Source organism: Perca fluviatilis, chromosome 8, assembly GCF_010015445.1.
Source record: "Perca fluviatilis chromosome 8, GENO_Pfluv_1.0, whole genome shotgun sequence".
Classification (NCBI taxonomy): Eukaryota; Metazoa; Chordata; class Actinopteri; order Perciformes; family Percidae; genus Perca; species Perca fluviatilis.
Genome location: NC_053119.1, coordinates 29,799,405 through 29,820,635, shown reverse-complemented (window position 1 = coordinate 29,820,635; position 21,231 = coordinate 29,799,405). Strand labels below are relative to the sequence as shown.

General features: G+C 39.1%; 1 protein-coding gene across 1 annotated transcript; it reads right to left on the bottom strand.

Moving 5' to 3' along the window:
- Nucleotides 1–1,360: 1,360 nt before the first annotated feature.
- Nucleotides 1,361–18,456, bottom strand: LOC120564283 (ovochymase-2). Its single transcript, XM_039809141.1, has 15 exons — nt 18,445–18,456; nt 18,000–18,097; nt 17,672–17,844; nt 17,491–17,586; nt 15,804–15,982; nt 15,416–15,617; nt 13,203–13,235; nt 12,941–13,031; nt 12,494–12,627; nt 11,483–11,626; nt 11,226–11,350; nt 11,021–11,114; nt 10,668–10,799; nt 9,016–9,114; nt 1,361–1,971 (listed from the first exon to the last, which is right to left on the bottom strand). The coding sequence occupies exons 1-15, from the start codon at nt 18,454–18,456 to the stop codon at nt 1,808–1,810; spliced, it is 1,776 nt and encodes a 591-aa protein (XP_039665075.1). The 3' UTR covers nt 1,361–1,807.
- Between the last annotated feature and the right edge of the window lie 2,775 nt (nt 18,457–21,231).

Genomic DNA, 21,231 nt, shown 5'->3' with positions numbered 1-21,231 from the left:
TCCCAAACAGTTGTTTGTGTGCAAGCTAAAAGTAGGCCTAGTTTGTGTGCGAGCTTTATGCTAATGTGCACAGAGAAAGAGATCCTGCTGTCTCTAGACAACGATGGAGTCATTGACAAAGTAGCAGAGACCAGTGAAGTGCTCCGTCGCTTGCTAGTAATGTAAGATAGGACAGTCCCTGTTTTCTTGAGCGGGGGTCAGAAGGTATAGGCCTGTATAACTTAGCGTTGGGTTGTTTTGGTCTCTTTTTGTAGTATTATTATTATTATTATTTCTATGTGCGCTCTTCACACGCTCTCATAAAAGGCTGCTCCATCCCCGAGTCCTGGGCAAAATTGTTGTCCCAGTACATCCCTGCAGGGTGTTATTATCCCTACTTTGCAGCAAGGCCTGATATTCCCTCAGCAAGGAGCAGAAACATACATACAGTGCCTGTAAGGAATTTACACTATCTCTATTTGCTGGCTCATCAACAAAGCTGGAAACAGACAGAAAAGCAAAAAACATTCTTGCATGGTCGATTAGTTCTCTATAGAGTCTCTCTCTACTTAAGCCATCTGGAGCTTTTCTCTGTATTTCCACAACACACTGAAGAGCATCATTAAAAAACGGTGCAATTTTCACTTTGTTCCCAAAACCAACAGAAAATAAGGAATAGATCAACCAAACACCAATGGGAAAGCATAGAGAGGCAATCGAAAGGTTGACGGTTTGATCCCAGGCCCCTGCAGTCTGCAAAGTGTCCTTGAGGGAGACATAGAATCCAAATTTAACCGATGCTGCCCCATCGATGTATGAATGGAAGTTGTTTTAACTGTAGGTTATGACTGAGCATAAACCAACAGGAAATAAGGACTGTAGATAAAAACTGAAAATAATATATTAGCCTACATTACATTTCGCTGACAACTTTATAGCTTGCACACAGAAAACTTTATAGCTCGCACACAAACTACTTTTAAGCCCGCAACACAGACAACTTTTTGGGAGAAGTAGTGTGTGTGTGAGGTGAAAGTGGTGTATGTGCATGCCTTTTATGTGTGTGGAAAACAGTGGTGTATGTGTATGATTTGTGTGTGTGTGTGTGTGTGTGTGTGTGTGTGAGGTAAAAGGGGATTGTGTGCATGCATTCTTGATTTATGGCCTAAATTATCCCTCATACGACACTTGAATTAATGTCTGCACAAAAATTTCATGGCAATCCATCCAAAAGTTGTAGAGAATATTTCAGCCGAAACTAAAGTGGTGGACATACCATCCGAGAGCCAAGCCACTAGCGTGGCTAATAATAGCATGACAAATTGATATTAGGCAAATCTTTGGTATATTTATTGTCACAATAACCAATAAACTACCTGCTACAAAAAGGTGACTGCATAGTACACACATCCTACCAACCCGAGTCAGTTGTAACACCTTAATACCATGTGCTGCAAATAAGAGTGTGTGGAAACTAGTTATCAAATGTGCAGAGAAGTGGAAATAAGTAAAAACTGACAAATAAATGGTTGAAACGTCCAGCTTCTGCCATTTTCAAGTGGTAGTAGAATGAATGCCAACCTCACTGAAACTGCTGAAAGGGATTAAAAAAGAGACTAAGCTCACATGACAATGGACTAATTCCACTGTCATTTAAGGGCCAAATCTGATGCTCTCCTCCAATTTGCATGGGACTTAAAAGTCTGTGTTGCATTCTGGCACCAAATCCTGCTTAGCCTTTACAGAAAATAAACTAACTAACTAAATAAAAAAAATCTTGACATCATTCTGTAGTTGAATTTTTGTCTAGAGGCATTCTTCTAGTTGGTTACTTCCCACTCCTTGAGTACTCTCCGCTGTAGTCTTCATCATCTGAGCCTTTGTCCATATGCAGTCTGGGATCCTTTGATATCTTATGGTCCACATCACCCTGGTAGTACAGGGCTCTGCTGCTGGACCGCTGCACAACTGGGTCTTCTGCATCCAAGTTAACTAAACAACAGAATTATGTAGAATTATGAAAACAATACTGTAAAAAGAGCCAGTTATTACATTAAAACCAGCAAGTCCTTCAAATCATATGATATTAGTCACTTATTCTTACCCTCTAATACGACTAATACGAGCATTTCATAAGGTAGCACATGTAGTGGAAATACAATGTTATATCTAAACCATCTAAACGGTTGCAGTTTTAAACAAGTCGTTAACGTTGTGAAATGGTCACAGTTTGGTTAGGTTCAGTTAAAAAACTACTTGGTTATGTTTATGCACCAACACTAATTAGTTAAGTTTAGAAAAAGATTGTGGTTTGAGTTAAAATCAGATACTACTTCAATTCCGGTAACACATGTGACATATAACGGGACGTAGCTCCATTTGTTCCGTAATGTTAAAAAAATACCTTAATTTTTAAACAGGACTCGAACCGTGGTCTCCTGGCTAAATATAATACAAGCCACTTCATCACATCTAATATCAAAAGTCGCTTGTCCCTGAACAAGACACTGACCCATAGCTGCTGCAATGGAGTTGCTTTGGTAGCAGTCGGACGTAGTCACACTGCAGCTCAGCTCCCAGCATGAACACATTGCCGTATAAATGAGGTGCAGGCTTGTGCACAATTCAGAATTGAATTGAGAATGACTACTAAATTCCAATTCAATTTTTGAATTTGAATTGAATTTGAATTGATGTCAAAAACAGGATCTAGAATTACAATTCGAATTTGAATTAAAGGAAGCAGAATTGCAATTCAATAAAAATTCAAAGAAATTCATATACATAATTTAAGTGAAGTGTTTAACAATGAAGCTTTACAATATATGTCAGATATGATTGCATTACATATTCTATGAATGATATTAGTTTGAACTACTTGTACAGATTACAGTACATTAACAGGAAATGTTTTCCCCCAACAATGAATTTTAAAAGCTCTAGTCACAAAACAAATAATTAAGTTTGATTTATTATAATTGTAATTTTGTGGAACATGATGGAACGTGACTCCATTTCCCAGAATGCTTTACTTTAACCAAGTATTTAAAATGGTTACCAAAAATTTTGAGGTGGGCATTTGTTTGAAAGCTTCTTTTCTACACAATTTGATGGTCAACAGTGGACTTTTTAAGTTTCAGAAGTCCCTTAAAACTTCAGATTACAAACTTTTATAGATTTGACACCTGTAATAACAGCAACATGGAAAATAATAGCAGGCCTAAAAGGTCATCTGTACTAGTTCATTTTGAAGAACCAATTCCAACACGAACACCTGGAAACCACAGAGCCATATGCAAGCACTGCAGTGCTCCAATCTGTGGCTCCATAAAGGCTACTTCAAATTTCAAAAGGCATCTACAAGTAAGTTAACAGACAGTCTTTTATTTTGAAAACCATTTCTTGATGGTATTATGCTACTGATATTTCATATCATCAGTGTTGGGCTCACTACTCAAGACATTATTCACTTTAAAAAAAAAATAAAAAAAATAATGCATTACCTTACTTGTTATTCTCTATCGATAGTAACTCATTACTCTACTCATTACATTACTGTAGCACAACACAGCAAGAGCCTGTCATATAGCTCATAAAGGGCTTAAACACACCTTCAACTCACAACACAACAGTAACAGTAAAATTAATGTGTTACATTACTCATTTATAGCCAAATGTGATTATATTATGGCAATACTTTCGCAAGGAGTTACCCCCAACACTGGATATCTTATGTGTTTAAAATCATGCAAGCACACTTTTTACTTATTGTAAATCAAGAAAACAATTCTTGTCAATTGTGGAATTAATAGAAATATTTGTTCTCTTAAAGAGTGATCTACATCGAGGGACTTTTTTCCTGCAGAAGAAACATCAGGAAATCTTGATGGACTGTGAAACCAGTGGTTACACAATCCAGCCAAACCAGAATGAAGATCATGGTGGTGTTATTTGATTACTTTCAAATGAAAAAAACATTGGATCAAAACTAATTAAACAACATTGAGGGGGTAATTTATTTCAAGAATTTGATCATTATCTATAGTACAGGCCAAAAGTTTGGACACACCTTCTCATTCAATGCGTTTTCTTTATTTTCATGACTATTTACATTGTAGATTCTCACTGAAGGCATCAAAACTATGAATGAACACATATGGAATTATGTACTTAACAAAAAAGTGTGACATAACTGAAAACATGTCTTATATTTTAGATTCTTCAAAGTAGCCACCCTTTGCTTTTTTGATAGCGCTGCAGACCCTTGGTGTTCTCTCAATGAGCTTCATGAGGTAGTCACCTGAAATGGTTTTCACTTCACAGGTGTGCCTTGTCAGGGTTAATTAGTGGAATTCTTTCCCTTATTAATGGGGTTGGGACCATCAGTTGTGTTGTGCAGAAGTCAGGTTGATACACAGCCAACAGCCCTATTGGAAAACTGTTAGAATTCATATTATGGCAAGAACCAATCAGCTAAGTAAAGAGAAACGAGTGGCCATCATTACTTTAACAAATGAAGGTCAGTCAGTCCAGAAAATTGCGTAAACTTTAAATGTGTCCCCAAGTGCAGTCGTAAAAACCATCAAGCGCTACAACGAAACTGGCTCACATGAGCCAAGAGTCACCTAGGGTGCTGAGGTTCATCTGAGTCAACAGCCTCAGAAATTGCAAGTTAACAGCAGCTCAGATTAGAGACCAGATGAATGCCACACAGAGTTCTAGCAGCAGACACATCTCTAGAACAACTGTTAAGAGGAGACTGCGCGAGGCCTTCATGGTCAAGTAGCTGTTAAGAAACCACTGCTAAGGAGAGCCAACAAGCTGAAGAGATTTGTTTGGGCCAAGAAACACAAGGAATGGACATTAGACCAGTGGAAATCTGTGCTTTGGTCTGATGAGTCCAAATTTGAGATCTTTGTTTCCAACTGCCGTGTCTTTGTGCGACGCAGAAAAGGTGAACGGATGCCGATGGATTCTACATGCCTGGTTCCCACCGTGAAGCATGGAGGAGGAGGTGTGATGGTGTGGAGGTGCTTTGCTGGTGATACTGTTGGGGATTTATTCAAAATTGAAGGCATACTGCAACAGGCATGGCTACCACAGCACCCTGCAGCGACATGCCATCCCATCCGGTTTGCGTTTAGTTGGACCATCATTTATTTTTCAACAGGACAATGACCCCAAACACACCTCCAGGCTGTGTAAGGGCTATTTGACCAAGAAGGAGAGTGATGGAGTGCTGCGCCAGATGACCTGGCCTCCACAGTCACCGGACCTGAACCCAATTGAGATGGTTTGGGGTGAGCTGGACCACAGAGTGAAGGCAAAAGGTCCAACAAGTGCTAAGCATCTCTGGGAACTCCTTCAAGACTGTTGGAAAACCATTTCAGGTGACTACCTCTTGAAGCTCATCAAGAGAATGCCAAGAGTGTGCAAAGCAGTAATCAGAGCAAAGGGTGGCTACTTTGAAGAAACTAGAATATAAGACATGCTTTCAGTTATTTCACACTTTTTTGTTAAGTACATAATTCCACTGTTCATTCATACTTTTGATGCCTTCAGTTAGAATCTAAAATGTAAATAGTCATGAAAATAAAGGAAACGCATTGAATGAGAAGGTGTGTCCAAACTTTTGGCCTGTACTGTATATTCTGGAACAAAATGTATGCAGGTTTGAGGAGTGACTAGTTATGTGTAATGAAATTATGTTATTAAATTGCAAAATTAATGTAATTGTATTTAATTGTACTGAGGTAAAATGTGTAATTCAGTTAGTTACTAATCAAATTGAAAGGAAATTGCTTTACATTGATAAAGTAATCCAAACCACATTTACAATGGGTAACTTATAACAGTAAGCAATTACATTTCCAAAGTAACCTTCCTAACACTGAATGTATGTGAGATTGAACACATTCTTTCTGTTGTGTGACTGTGTGGAATTTCTTCAAATTGCAATGAATTTAATTCCACTTCCTGTCATTCCAATTCCAATTCAATTTCCTGTGGGGCGGAGTCAATTCAATTTAAATTCCAATTCATGAATTGAATGGAGGCCAATTCTGAAATTTGTAATTTTGCACAAGCCTGATGAGCGGCAAGAGTTTGCTTTTTCTCAGATTGTCCTGCAGAAATTAAAGTTGAAGAAGTGGAATTATGTATACGATGGCTGCATCCCATTAGGTGTGCCCAGTTTCAGGGTCCTGCTTTGGACATTTTGTAGCCTGGCTGACACCAGACCCTTCCCAGTTGTAACTGAGAGTGGGTCTGGGAAAGGTTCATTGACAGTTCATTTCCAAAGGGGCGTCACCAACGGACGCCGCTCAAATGCCTCTGGGCGCATTGGATAGTCCAACTTTCTGGGTGACACTGCGCTTCGGTAGCCGTCATGTTGAATGTAAACAAAAATCTGCTCGCTGTCGCTGCGCTATCGTTGTCACGTAAAGCCTGCATCAACGGTTGTGATTGGTGCCTCGATTTTGGGGACATTGGAAAGGGTTTGAATGGGCTCTTCGCCAGACTGACTTGCAGAGCAAATCTCAAATTTGCTGGAAGTCCGTCAGGGTTTACACAGGCTAGACATTTTGACTTGTCAAAGCAGCAAAAGCACAGGTGTAAATTATAACATTAACAATGGCTCCATTCCATTAAGTGTGCCTGTAAACAATGCCAGTGAGTGCAAAAAACAGAACCCTGGAATTGGCTCACCTAAATGGAATGCCGCCACCATTTGTATTATAATTTGTCAATGTTAGAAGTAACTTTTCCCGCTTCGGTCCCCCTACAGGTTGGAAGGGGAATTGTCCATTACATTGTCCAGTCCGTTCGAACTACAGATCCGAGGTGACCCAATCTGGCAAACATGCACAATGTAATGTAATGGATTTTTGAAAAAAGCTTAACAATAATTTGAAGGCCCCCCTGCAGTGATGCTGAGGACCCCCTAGGGATCCCAGAAACCCCAGGTAGCTCAGTTGGTAGTAGAGGTTTACTCCTTGATGCAGCAGGCCCGGTTTCGACTCCGACCTGCGGCCCTTTGCTGCATGTCATTCCCCCTCTCTCTCACCTTCCATGTCTTCAGCTGTCCTGTCAAATAAAGGCCTAAAATACCCACAAACAAACATTTAAAAAAAGGACTTGCAGTCATCTCTTCCAGCTGTTCCTGTTCCTGAGTGCTGCTACCAAAGTGAACACTAACAACCACTTATTATCTATGAAATAAATGTGTTAAATTTATAAAATATTCAACCCTAAAGAGCACTGTTCTCACATAAAATGAGATTATATTTTATGTGTATTCATGTAACTGTCATGTATCAATGCCGATTTCACTTAAATTCCTATAAACTGCCACTAGAGGTTGCCCTGTACCTACAAACATGTATGACCTTATACTGTATGTCAATCCAACAGTTTTCATTTTATGTAGTTTTCTACTGAAAGATGGAAGGTCACCTCCTGTGGCATATGAAAATAATGTTTATATCATAAATAACCTAGAAGGCCCATTGTTGCTCTGTGTTGTGGATGGTGGTGATGAGGGTGGATGTTAGGAAGATCAGTGTGTCCTCAACAATCACAACTGACTAACTGTTTTAGTGGAAAAGCAGTCTCAGACACTTAGTTACAATACATCAGAAACCACAAGCATGTACTGTAATTAATGACTACTTTTATCATTGTTTGAAATATGTTACATCACAACCTATGATCAGTGGGGATTTATATTTGCTAATAATATGTTGGATTCATTTTAGGACTTTTTAATTTTTGAAAAAAGCTTAACAATAATTTGAAGGCCCCCCTGCAGTGATGCTGAGGACTCCCTAGGGGTCCCAGAAACCCTGTTGAAGATCCCTGCTTTATAACATTGTGAACTGCACCCTGCTTCGTGTCACGTTCTTCTCCAAGCTTGCTTATAGAATCAAGTCACAGAGGTCAAGCCAGTAGATGATAGGATACGACCAACATACAATCGTGATCGGATTGTTTCATAACAACCATGATTAACTATAAAGTATGGTTACCACATACATATTTATAAGGGCAGTGGTTCTCAACCTGTTGGGACCCCTTAAAGGTGTTGCAAGATAAATGTGAGGGCGTTGTTAATTTAGATTAGAATAAAACAACATACGGTAAAGTTATGTAGACATACGAATATGTAACTTCAGAAGATAGATCATATAGCTTCTTTGTAAGGCATCACAGGCCAAATAGTTTGGGACAGTAACTTGAGAAAATTAATCATTTGGCATTGAAAGTAAATAGTTCTAGAGTTGAATATCTTGATATAGAGGAATGAGAGTGAAATCATCCATTGTTTGAAGGGACAACATGCGCTTTGTGGCCATAACACTGGGCATGTTGCTGTATCATGTGATATTCATCTCCACTTGGTGGATTTCCAGTGTGTGGTGTGTTCACTGGCACTCTGACAGGCTGCTAAAACACAGAATGATTGTGTTTCTCTGGCCAAGGCCCCAATTTTTATTGTAACCCTTGTATCACAAAATTATATAATAATTGCTTGAAAAAAATGTAATAACATTTTCAGTTAACCTAATTGAAAATGTCATAAAACCCAATAATGTAAGAAGTTGACCAATAATGTAATAAAATGTCCAGACTGATATTGTTGGTAGAAATGTTATTACAATGTCAGTCAGTACATTTTATTATTGGTCAAGTTATTAAGATATTGGGTTGTATTAAATTCTCAGATGTTATTATGTTGATTACAAACTGATTACATTATTGAGTGCTGCAACCTATGTTCTTGTTGTAGTAGATGACAAAACCTAATTTAAAATGAAAAAAACGTCATGGAAATCCATTTTTTTTTTTTTTTTTACAATATAGATATATTATACAATATATTTAATATGATTACTCATTCTCTTTCTTCACTTAAATAACATTCTCCTGGGACCCAAGGATTCTTGTCAGTGCCCTCTTTCCAAATCCACAAAACAGTCAACACATTTAAACACAAAAGATGCCAAAGAGAAAGCAAAGATTAAACAAACCACCAACCATATGATGTTACGTGTTGCTGGTTAGCTGCCAAAACATCTTGGTGATCTCTAAGACCCTCTCTTTGACTCTCCACACCTGTGTCCTGATCATGAAGTTCTGCAGAAAAATAGGGAGGCAGTTTATGTAGAGGGGAATTTCTTAATTTCTATACAGATTTTTAGTTTTATCTTAGTATATGTTTGAAGTTAGTTTTCAGTCTGGATTTGGTAGTTTTAGTTTGGATTTCACTTAATGTTGCTTGTAGTTTAATTATGGTTTGATAAGGATTATATTTTTAAGATGTACTGATGTATACGGAAGTCCTGACAGGCAAGGTAAAAATAAAATTATTTGCACGCAATGTTGGCCCAAAACTTTTATCTGTTTATCTCCTTCTTACAAGATGTTATCTCCTTACCTTGCACGGCAGCTGGATTCTCGCAAGATGTGTCTTAACTACAAACTTACTGAACCAATCAATGTGTGATGTAAATGGTAAATGGTACTTTTTTGTTGCTTGATACAAAAGGAAAACACGGTTCTCATTTTCCATGACTAATGTTACAGGCCGACCCTTCCCCTTTAAGACAGGTGGCCATGTTGGCAACGTGTGTATGTGATGTCGTCTGGCAGGTTTTGTTATGGGAAGTGAGGGCGAGGCTCTCCCGTGTGTGTAGTTCAGTACAGTAAGCGGCAGGTGCTGCAGACACAGTGAAGCGCATGATTTTCCATGGGTAGTGAAGCTACAGTAGTCATTGTTTTGTGTTTGCCACAAAGATGAAATAAAGCACCTGATTAATGCAACGTTATCACAATGTCTCCCGGCCATTCTCACCGCAGAGTTGCCAGACTAAAAGCTGGCTACCAGCCAGGCTGAAGCTAATTGAGTTAGCCTCAAGAAACAAGGGGTGTGACCCAGCTATGGTTCGGAAGCTGGTAACGGAATTTTCTACAAGAGAAGTCTGGGTCTGATAAAACATGATTTACCCCCATTAAAGGGTTCTTGGAAACACAGTTTGATGCTAGTGCGTGACATGCAGGCTCTGCATTCAAGTCAATTCAATTAAATTTCAATTCAATTTTATTTATAGTATCAAATCATAACAAGAGTTATCTCGAGAGACTTTACAGATAGAGTAGGTCTAGACCACACTCTATAATTTCCAAAGCCCCAACAATTCCAGTAATTCCCTCAAGAGCAAGCATTAGCAGTGGCTATTGCAACAGTGGCAAGGAAAAACTCCCTTTTAGGAAGAAACCTCGGCAGACCCAGACTCTTGATAGGTGGTGTCTGACGGGGCCGGTTGGGGGTGTGATGAACAGTGGCAATAACAGTCACAGCAAACCACCAATCACAATCAATGTTGATCAAATAATCAAACAACCAAAGCAACCACAACCTGAAAATCAGCGAGAAACAGGAGGGGAGCAACATCAAGGAGCACCCTTATTTTAGGGGAAGCCACATGTAAGGATTATTAATATTTGATCAACTTCCAATCAAATCATAATCACTTTTTTTTTTTTTTTAATTAGTTGAGCAACTCTACAATCTTTTCACATACCCCTTGGCAACAGCATGAGTACCCCCTGGGGAATCACTGATCTACACACATAGACTGATTTACTTTGTAGCTCACAAACATTAAACACACATACCATGGACATACCTGTATGGCTGATGAATGTCAGTGTAGCACTGAAGCCCCTACATGTGATGCTGCTGTCTGACGAGAACTGAAGCACCATAACACTGTGGTAGGACAGGACAGAAGGAGGAATACTGCCACCACACAGCACCACTACACAAAACACAACAAAATAAACCTGTTAGCGCACGTAATGTTAGATTATTTTTATTCATTTCACAATTAAAAAAATGTACTCATAATTTTATTTTTTTAAAGACGGAGAGAGAAGACTTACAGAGATACAGAAATAAACAAAGGAGGGGGAAAAGAATGAGAGAAAAAAGATGAGATGAAACTTGCTAAACTGACATCCAGAGATTCATCCATCCTACCAATCTCCTCTGTTCCTTCCACATCTCCCAGGATAGTGAGGGAATCATACAAGCATCCGTCTGACTCTTCCAGGTAAAAATCAGCAAAGTCTAGCTGAAACACAACACAACAATCAGCCTTCGATTACTGATGAGTTTGTGACAAAATGCTGCATTTGAAAAACTTTCAGTCAGTCATCATTCAGTGGAAGAAGTTGTGCATTACCTTAACAACGTGCCCCTGTGGAGCATAGACAACCCAGCGGAGGACACAGTCATTATTGTAGAATTGTGGGTAATTTGGACTATGTACGGCAGTCTGATCCTCAAGTAGAACAACTGTCCCGCATCCTGATTGCACACATAAACACATGCATGCACACACATAGAGGAAACACAGACACACCAAGCATTGTTACAGTTACAGGAGATAGACAGTTTAACACAAATTACATGCAGAGATGTATGTATTGTGTATCCCACCAAGATTAGAGTGTCCCTGGACAGCTCGATGCCTAATGACAAAGCCACTTCTTGCTCTGTTAATGTCAGAGGAGAAGAGAAGTGTTGCATACTGGGAATTATTCAGGAGCACTGGGCCAGGAAGGACACTTCCACAGAAGATCCCTGTCAAAAGACAAGAATGTAAAAGAATGCCAAAAGCAAATAAAATATGTTGTAGTTCACTGTAAGCACATTGTTGTTGTCTATGTGTGCATATATGTAACATGTTACTGTGTAGTTAGGTGAACAAGTCTTAGCAGTGTTTTCGCTTTTGCTTTTGTCCTGTAACTTACTTGTAGAATTTGTAAGACTTGTTCTTTGGCTGTCAGTAAGGAAGTTTAAAGGAGTAATTTGGTTAAAACTCCTTATTTGCTTTCCACAAATGAGATGCCTAGATTGTAAATTAATCTCATGTATCTGCATTAAGTTTGGAACTGGAGTCAGAAAAGTAAAGAGTTAGTGGTTTCAGCAGTGCTGTAACCTGACTCAAACACTGTGTGCAGCTTCTAGAATCCTTGCTGAGTTTCCAAGGTTCGGTATCATTCCTTTGCATGGACCAAAACTAAAACGTGTGCTTACTGTATTTAACTGACTGGAAGGATAAGCTGTTGTATGTCAAGAAATAGCTTAACAAACCCTAAAATCACAAATTGTCTTTTTTACATTTTTGTTCATGTACGTCTTACAAAAACAAGATTTAATGAACTTTAGAGATGTTTGTAGGTGTATTTTTTTACTTTGGACAGAGCAAGGCTGGCTATGTCCCCCTGCCTTTAGTCTTTATGCTAAGCCAGGCTAACCAGATTGATATTGTTCTCCTCATCTTTCAGAAATAAAGCAAATAAGTGTAGTTCCAAATATTTTGAACTATTCCTTTAACCTAACTAATTGACACATTTTCAGAGGTCCCGGGTGGCTGTGCTGCCTCTGATAAATGTTTATGCATTAAAAAGGCCAGTATCTATCTTGCTGTGTGTGTCTGAAACTCACCAACAGGCCTATGGGTCCCTACTGAGACAGTGAGTCGATCGTAGCGACACTGAAAGTCATTTTCCAGATCAAAATAATCAAACTCCAAAAGAATACTATAACCTGGAGGAACACTGATGCTCCACACACACAACCTGAAGAGACACAGAGATAGAATTTATCCATTGCACTGTATTAATACACATGCTATTATGATTTATGTATTTTCCTTAAATACATTCATACACTTCTGAGCTAAAAGGCAAATATTTGTATTTTTGCAGACTTCTGATGTCAAAAACTGACCATTACATAAGTGAGTGCATTTTGATGTCTTTTTGTGCTGATTGTGCTTATTGGAACACTATAAGTAAGGACCAAAGACAATTTATGATATATGGCAGTTAGGTTACATTTACAACTATATGTTATCAAAGCTCCTTTCTGCTTCTCATGAGTGTCACTCACTGGTTGTTGTCATAGTGATCCCCAGGGAGAGTGGGGTTTCTGAATACCCCCTTACTGGCAGTTACAGGCCCATCTCTCACGCTGCAGAGTTCTGAGAGACACATACACACACACACACACACACACACACACACACACACACACACACACACACACACACACACACACACACACACACACACACACACACAGTACTGCGTCACAGAAGCATTATGAAATATGGAAAATAAGAGTTGCTGTGATGAGTGGAAAAACAACTCACTCGATAAAGTTGTTGCTTGCTGCTGCTCATAAGCTAAAGCAAACACACAAAAAATAATATGTGTAAGAAAAAGTCAATTTTTATCCACTATTATACAAATATATTAAGTTAATCTTCTGGTAGAACCGTGCAGATACCTACAGTATATCACCTATATATTTATATCATAAATAATGTAGCATCATTGACGTCACCCATTGGTTTGTGGACTGCAGTTTTGAAGCCATAGTTTGCAATTGGTATTTTAGAGCCAGAAGTGACCATATTTGGACAAAAGGGCAGCGCTGGGGAGGATGACATGTCCAAGCCAGTGTTGTGTATGGTTTCATGGCGCTGTGCTTAGCGCTAAAGAGGCAAAGCCGCCGATTTTCAACCCTTCTGGTGTAAGTCATCCAGCAGAGTTTTGCCAGCTGGTAAACGCGGTCCTCTGGGCACTGGTGCCGTTGATTTGCATGTATGCCAGTACACAGAGCTAGTTGAAAATCTGCAGACATTCTCTTAAAGCTACATTATGTAAGAATTTGTCCCATTTAGTGGTGAAATTGTATATGACAACCAACTGAATATTACTTTCTAGTCCTTCCCATTTCAACTCCTATGGTTGCCGAACCCGAAATTAGCGCTTAGTATCTCCATTGTTTACACGCAGTTGTTCTAGCCACTCCAATTGGTCTTGTTGCTTTGCCTGTCGCGTCGTTTAAATTATCTTATTTGCTTCCCTGGCGAGTAATCTCCCCCCGGCATTCATCACGGTGCCACTGAGTTTAAAAGCGCGAAAGGCGGAGGTATGTTCCTCTTTGGCTAATGTATTTTAAAGATGGAGGTGCTACATGGCTGCCGTCATTCGAGCGACTCGCTAGTATGTATTCTGAATGATTCTAAATGGCAGATTCTACGCTTACGAGGATACTTTGATTAGTTGGTGGAAGTAATTACACATGTACGAGCACATATTTGTGAAAGAACAAAGTTTTTTTTGCTAAGAATCAACTCAAAAAATTACACAACATAGATTTAAGTTACAATTAGATTGAAACATAGGCAACCCAAAAACAAGTTCACGGTTATTGAAATGTGTCATGTTTGTGATACATTTAATCATTTATAATGTTATAATGCGTTATAGTGTAATTATAAGTTACTCTAATTGGTAGGGCATTAACGAATACTAGTACTAGATTGCATATATGTAGTGCAATCTCGCTAATAAATACGGATGTCCACAGATTACACAAAGTTTATAATTTGCATGTTTATTGAAGCGATTATGAAGTATTATAATACTTAACCTAATAAGTAATCATAAAAGACTTAACTTAATAAAAACATTAATATTTATGAGTACTATAATTATACAATGCTATAAGCAACTTATATCGCATTATAAGAATGTTTATAATGCATTATAGACATGGCCTGGAAAGTGTCACTGAATTATCACCTGACTCTGCCATTCCCCTCAGTTTTTTTAGCTCATTGTTTTGGTGTTACGGTCGATCTCATCAACCTTGTTTTCAGTCACAGCAGGAAGCTGTTTTTAGAAAAACATCTCTGATGCCCACCACCATATGACATACAGACTAGCTGGAGAAACAGTAGGGAATTGTGTGGCTCAAGAGACAGATATTTTTCTCAGGAGTCGTGGAGACCAGAACAGAACTAACGATAAAGTGAATATTGGACTTTTGCATTTGTCAGGTGGGCAGAAACATGACTCCAGTTTAATGATAATGTTGCTCTGTATCTGCTGACTGTGTAAATTAGCAACTGTAATTTGCTTTACTTCATAATGTCAATATGTCAATTTTATCTTTTCAACTTGTTTCCACTGCCCCATAGTGGTCAAAATCAATTAATGCAGGTTTAAAATTAATATTAAAATGAAGTACAATGCTTAATTTAGCTTGGTCAGATCAACTGTCAAATAGAAGTTCAGCAAAATGTCACTTGTCTACTTGTTGCATGTCAACAGACTATGTAACACTTACTCCAACACGGGTCACAATACAGACATGTAATACTTTTTTAAGGGTCACGTGAAAGCCATTTGACACATTATAGTCACTTTATAGTAATTTGAACATTGACTTTTCCTAACAAATGGTGATCATGTGATCCAGTGTTTCATAAACTATACCTCTGATAAATAATGTTTAAAAGTAAATAGAAACAGTCAGCGTGATTTATTTTATGATAACCTTATCCCAACCTACCCTCTCTCAGTTTACGCTTTATCCAGGGCAGCAGCAGCCTGACATCAGTAAAAACCCCAGGAGATCCTCTCCTGGAAGGGGCGCGGCTGCTGTTGTTTCCCCAGCTCCGACCACATCCCTTCCCCCAGGAAGTTACACCCAACGCTACCCAATGACCGCCACCTGAACCTGCCAGACATACCAGCGGACCCCCTGAGTCCCCCTGGAGGATAAAGGGAGGAGTTAAAACACTGCAAAAAACGTTTTAAAGTTACTAAATAATGGGATTTCTTTAAGTGAATAACTAATTTATAGTTCCCAGGTATTAGTGATGGATCACTGCTCTTGAACTAAATGAATGAGTGTAGAATAATGGAAAAAACAGGCAGATGTATATTTCTTTTTCTACCTGGCATGCATCTTTCCCTCCTTTCTCTGGCCCGGCACACAGGACTGTCATGGCTGGCTGAGGTCTAGCTTGTCTCTGGTTAAGAATTGAACTTTTGACAGTCTGGAGGACATATTTACATTTGGCTGGGTCCAGCAAGTCTAACTGGACCTCTCTCAGCACCGCAGGAAGACGACCCTCTGGGAAACAGCAGAATAAATACAAGCTCATTTATGCTTTAAAGTGTAATTTATACATTTTTCAACCTGGGTCCTATTGTCCTAAGCATTTGTTTTGTCTATGTAGTTTATATCTATGACTTTCCTTTCCCGAGATTGCTCTGTTGCCGCCGGAAATTCCGCCGGATGTCGCTCTTTTCGGCTGGATGTCTGTTACCTTCCGCTTTCTTTGTATTGGAATTTTAAACTCTGGTCGATTTATGAGGACTATGGTTAGCTGCTCCTCAGATCTCTGCAGGGTAAATCCAGACAGCTAGCTAGACTATCTGTCCAATCTGAGTTTTCTGTTGCAAGACTTAAACAACTTTTGAACATAAACATGTTCCACCAAAATAAGTTCCTTCCCGAGGCTATTTTGCAGCGGCACTTTTCCACTGACAGACTCAGATTATTATTCTTAGTGTCTGACAAAATTATGGAAAGAATCCCAACAGAGGTTGACTTTTTTGTAAAGAGTAGGATCCTTTTTGTTGAACATGAAACAGCTCCAAAATCACCGAACCTACCAGACTCCATTTAAATAAACAATACTTTTACTGTGAATAGCGCCAGCATACTTCCAATGTAAATGGGTGAATTAAGGGTTTATTTCAACCTAGTATATATCCTTGACGTTCCACTTCCGGGATTTCTCTGTTGCAGACAGAAATTCGGCTGGATTTCACCCATTTAGGCCGGATATCCATTGCCTTGGGCTTCCTTTGTGTTAACATTTTAAACTCCGGTCGATTTATGAGGGCTATGGTTAACTGCTCCTCAGATCTCTGCATGGTAAATCCAGACAGCTAGCTAGACTATCTGTCCAATCTGAGTTTTCTGTTGCACAACTAAAACAACTTCTTGAGGCTATTTTGCAGCAGCACCGCAGCTTTTCCCGGTGTCTGGCATCGCCTAAGACGATTGTGATTAGTTTAAAAAAATGCCAATAAACCAGAGCATGTTTTTCTCCCACCCCGGAATGCTGTGTGGATTAGCCAGACCTTCCTCCTCAGCGGTGGAGGAAGGTCTGGCAAAGCGAGACTTATTTCAACCAAACTAGAGTGGTGATTGTTGGAACAACGAAAAGACAAACCAAGATGGCTTTTAATAAAAAAAAAAAAATAGATATATTTTGTTTCTGTCGACTTTGAATAAAGTGTATTTTACAATGATAAAATTACTATTTATTCAAATGGAGTCTGGTGGGTTTGGTGATTAGGGATACTGGGGATGTTTCTTGTTCCTAGTTCTTGATCCTTTCCATAGACATGTTGTCAGACACTTAGAACAATAATCTGAGCATGTCAGTGGTAAAACAAGCCCATTTTGTGTACGCAAATTGAAGGTGTGCAATTGCCCAATAATATAACATTGTAGCTTGTCTTGCTTAATACTGGACCAATTTCAAAGAAACATAGTAACATAGAGTCCAGGTAGAAAAACATCGAAGTTACCATTTAATGGTATTGGAAAGAATTAAGAGAACCTACTTTCCTTCATCCTGCCCCATCCAGCCACACTGCATCTGGTTTCAGGTTGAATGCTGTCATTAGGCAGAGGCAGACATATTGGCTGGACTCTGGGTCCTGTTGAAAAAATCACATAGCAGTGACCTAACAAAATGTGATCAGTGCCACAGCAACTATACAAATTGTCAAAATGGAAACTTGCCCAGGCGAATGTGCTGTTCCAACTCCATCAGAGCTATGTCATAGCTCATAGGCAACGCATGATGGTACCTTTCGTGGACTAAGACAGACTTGATGAGAAAGACCTGCTCCTCTTCATCTTCTGTTCTCTGGTCAAACTCTCCAACCACCACTCTCAAACCACTGAGAAACTCTCTTGACAGAGGAAAAAAAGTATTAGATTCATGACAATCAATTGTAATATTTATACAATGAACATACATCAGCATGCAGATCAGGAACAAGCATATGTGCTTTAAATTGTTGCACAAAAGAGGTAATGGGGCTATACAAGTAAGTAACAACAGTACTTTGAGAGGGATGCAAAGCAGTGTGCAGCGGTCATTATCCAGCGATCATTCAGGATTGCCCCTCCACAGAAATGAGAGTCCTTGTTCTGCAAGGAAACCTGAGCAAAGATAATACACAAGCTTAGTCTCGCATTGCCAGACCTATCACCACAGCGCTATGGAGTAAGGTCTGGCTACACCACACATACATTCTGGGATATGAGAGAAAATAACGCTCTGGGTTGTTCGCATTTCTTTAAATCAATCCCAATCATGTTGGGTGGCGCTAAGCTTCGGACGCTGGCTCTGTAAACTAGTTTTGGGAAGCAATTTGTTTTAGTGAAAAATTTGCAACCCGCAAAAAACCCCCGCCACATAATATTAAATGAAGTTAAGTGTTCACACAATACAATAATGTGGGCTATTTAAATTAGCTGGATACATGGTTAAACATATTTGCTCTTACCAGTGTATCCATGTGTATACTTCGTCCACAGCAATCCCACCAATAGCTCCCAAAACGTCCCAGTTAGAGAGTAAACATATTTTTTGTAAATCTTTACAATCAATCCCCGAAATAACTAAGCAGGCTGACTTGTTGCACGGTCCAAATTGTCTTCAAAACTTGCCAACTTCAGCATGCAGATTGAAGTTTGTTGTTATTTCCCAACGCAAACAGAGTTTGACAACGGCAACACACAGAGAGCGGAAGGTGAGGGACATCTGCAATGTCATCCAATAATCTTGGAAATGTACTTCCTTTGATCCAGACTAACACAAGCTTGATAGGAATTCAACATTTACACAGCTTAAAAAGATACAAGAAAAGTATCTGCATGTAACTAATTTATAATATGGAGCAACTGTTTTTCTTTCAGTTCGGCAGCAGTGGGTATAATGATGCTTTACTCCTTAAAACCTCTTTGACAACTGGTTGTTTAGCTCCAAAAGCAGAGTGAACCCTTTTTTAAAGAAACCCACCCTCAACCCTGCTGATGTAAATAATTACAGACCTGTCTCTCTTCTTCCATTTCTTTCTTTCTTCTAACACTTGAGCATGCTCAACTCTGCTTATCTCTAACATGACCCCCATTAGTCTGGTTCCAAGGCAGGACAGACCAACAGAACAATTGACATTGCCATCGAATAAAGCTGCTAGCATGGCTAAAGATGTTGAGGTTATTTTGGTTTAGCTTCTTCTTTTGCCTTTTGCTACATTTTTTCTTGCCATGCTAGTTTTACAAAAATGACTATTTACCAATAACCATAATACAAGTCAAGGTAAACCACAAATTATCAAGGGGAAAATTACCTAATTTGTATCCTAAATAACAGAGACATTTTATTTTTATTTTGTAAGTTCAGTGTAAACATGTAAGATGATGAGGTAAGATGCCAATACAATTAAATAAAAATAATTGTATCCAAATCACCAATGTTGAAATATATTTATTATGTTTTTATATTATTTATATTATATGTGTAGCCTTAGTGTCAAAATGGAGCAACTAAGTAATAAACTGCAACATTTTCATGCAACTAAATGTGTCTACTTTGAGTACTTCATGTGACTGTTGAGTATGTCATTTGATAAACAGTGATGATTGGGTGTTCCCCGGGACACAAACTCCTGTCCCCCGCTTGAGACTCCTATGTTTTATGACCTAACCATCTACCCCGACCTCCTCCCTACCAGAGTGGTCGTATAGCAGCAGTCACTGTGGTGCATACAGCGAATAAAGAAGTGGAATACATACGAATTACAGAGCTTCCTTTTTTGCCTGGAATAACAGGTGAGTAGTCATATAGTCATCAGGGGTGAACAGAAAAAGAAACCAAAACTTCAACAGAAAATGCAAAGAAAAAGATGTCACCGTACAAGCATTTTTACAGATGAGCAGAACCACCGCAGCAAATGACCACTCAGCTAAATAACAACAACAAAATGTTCAAAGAAGAAGGGTAGACCACTGACTAGCCATGGATGTGATCCGTATGTGGCCTCGGCCCCACCGACAATCCTCATAGAGTGAACCATCGGGCTCCACACCTGAGGATTCCCACATTTTGAACCTGAAATGCAGAATAAAATCTTCTCAGGCTTCCCACATTCATTCTGTTCAGTGTCTTCCTGACTATAAAAGTATCTATTAAAGACAAGTAAGGTCGTATCTGTCTTCCCTTGTTTGGTATCCATTATATCACTCACCTGTTTGAGCAGCTTTGATGCCAGTGTTAACCAAAAACCAGAGAGAGAGCAGAGTGGCAATGGTCCTCATCACTAACACACACACACACACACACACACACATCAAGAATGGGTCCTACTGCGGAAACAAGCTGGTTTATAGACCCGGATGTGTGTGAGGGGAGGCTCCATGACAAGCCAGTAAAGTCTTGCAGTGTGTTGGGTTGGTGCATTCAAACGTCGCAACAAAATAAGTGAGTGAAAGCGTTTGCACTCTCAAGGTCAACTGTGTGGTGTATGCAGTTTTGTTCCTATGGAAACACAAACAGCACAGCTGCTGTAAAAGATTCAAAGAGGAGAAACAGTCATAAAATGGACAATTATGCACAGTAGGCGGCTGTGGCTTAGTAGGTAGAGCGGTCGCCCCTGCAATCTACATGTCAAAGTGTCCTTGGCAAAGATACTGAACCCCAAATTCTCCCGCCCTCAGGGTATCAATGTGCTTGAATGTTTATCTGATGGGCAGGTGGCATCTCATACGTCTCGGCCACCAGTGTGTTAATTGGATAAGTAGTGTTTTATGTAGTGCACTTTGAGTATTCGTTAAGACTAAAACAGCGCTATTAAAACGCAGGCCATTTAGCTGTTATTGCAACACATGCTGATGTAGATGCATGAAGAAAAACATTGGCATTGAAAAACTTGAAAAACTAAAAGTTTTGATTAAACATTGTTTGCCTTATACATTTGTACGACAGAATACTAGGGCCGTTGTAGGAAAAAAAATATTACAGAGCCATGAGAGGGGGGAAATGTTCTGAGAAAAAACTTAAATCGTAAAATTATGAGAAAAAAACTCTGATACTCTCTGAGATTAAAGTGGTAAATCTACGAGAAAAAAACTATTCTCTGAAATATTCTCTGAGATTAGAAAGTCATAAATTTACAGAAAAGAATCTGAGAAATTGGGTTTTTTGTCAAGAAACAACACATGGTTTTTACTTTTGCAACACTGGATCAACCTCATCACACCACAGACGCCGCTGCATGCCATGTATTATTATG

Bases quoted from the DNA above. Each gene is read 5' to 3' on its own strand.
- LOC120564283 (XM_039809141.1), bottom strand. The intron at 11,115-11,225 runs GTAATGCACAAC...GTTGTGTTTCAG, and splicing joins CACAGGGGCACGTTGTTAAG to CTAGACTTTGCTGATTTTTA. The intron at 10,800-11,020 runs GTAGGATGGATG...TGTTTTGTGTAG, and splicing joins GGAAGGAACAGAGGAGATTG to TGGTGCTGTGTGGTGGCAGT.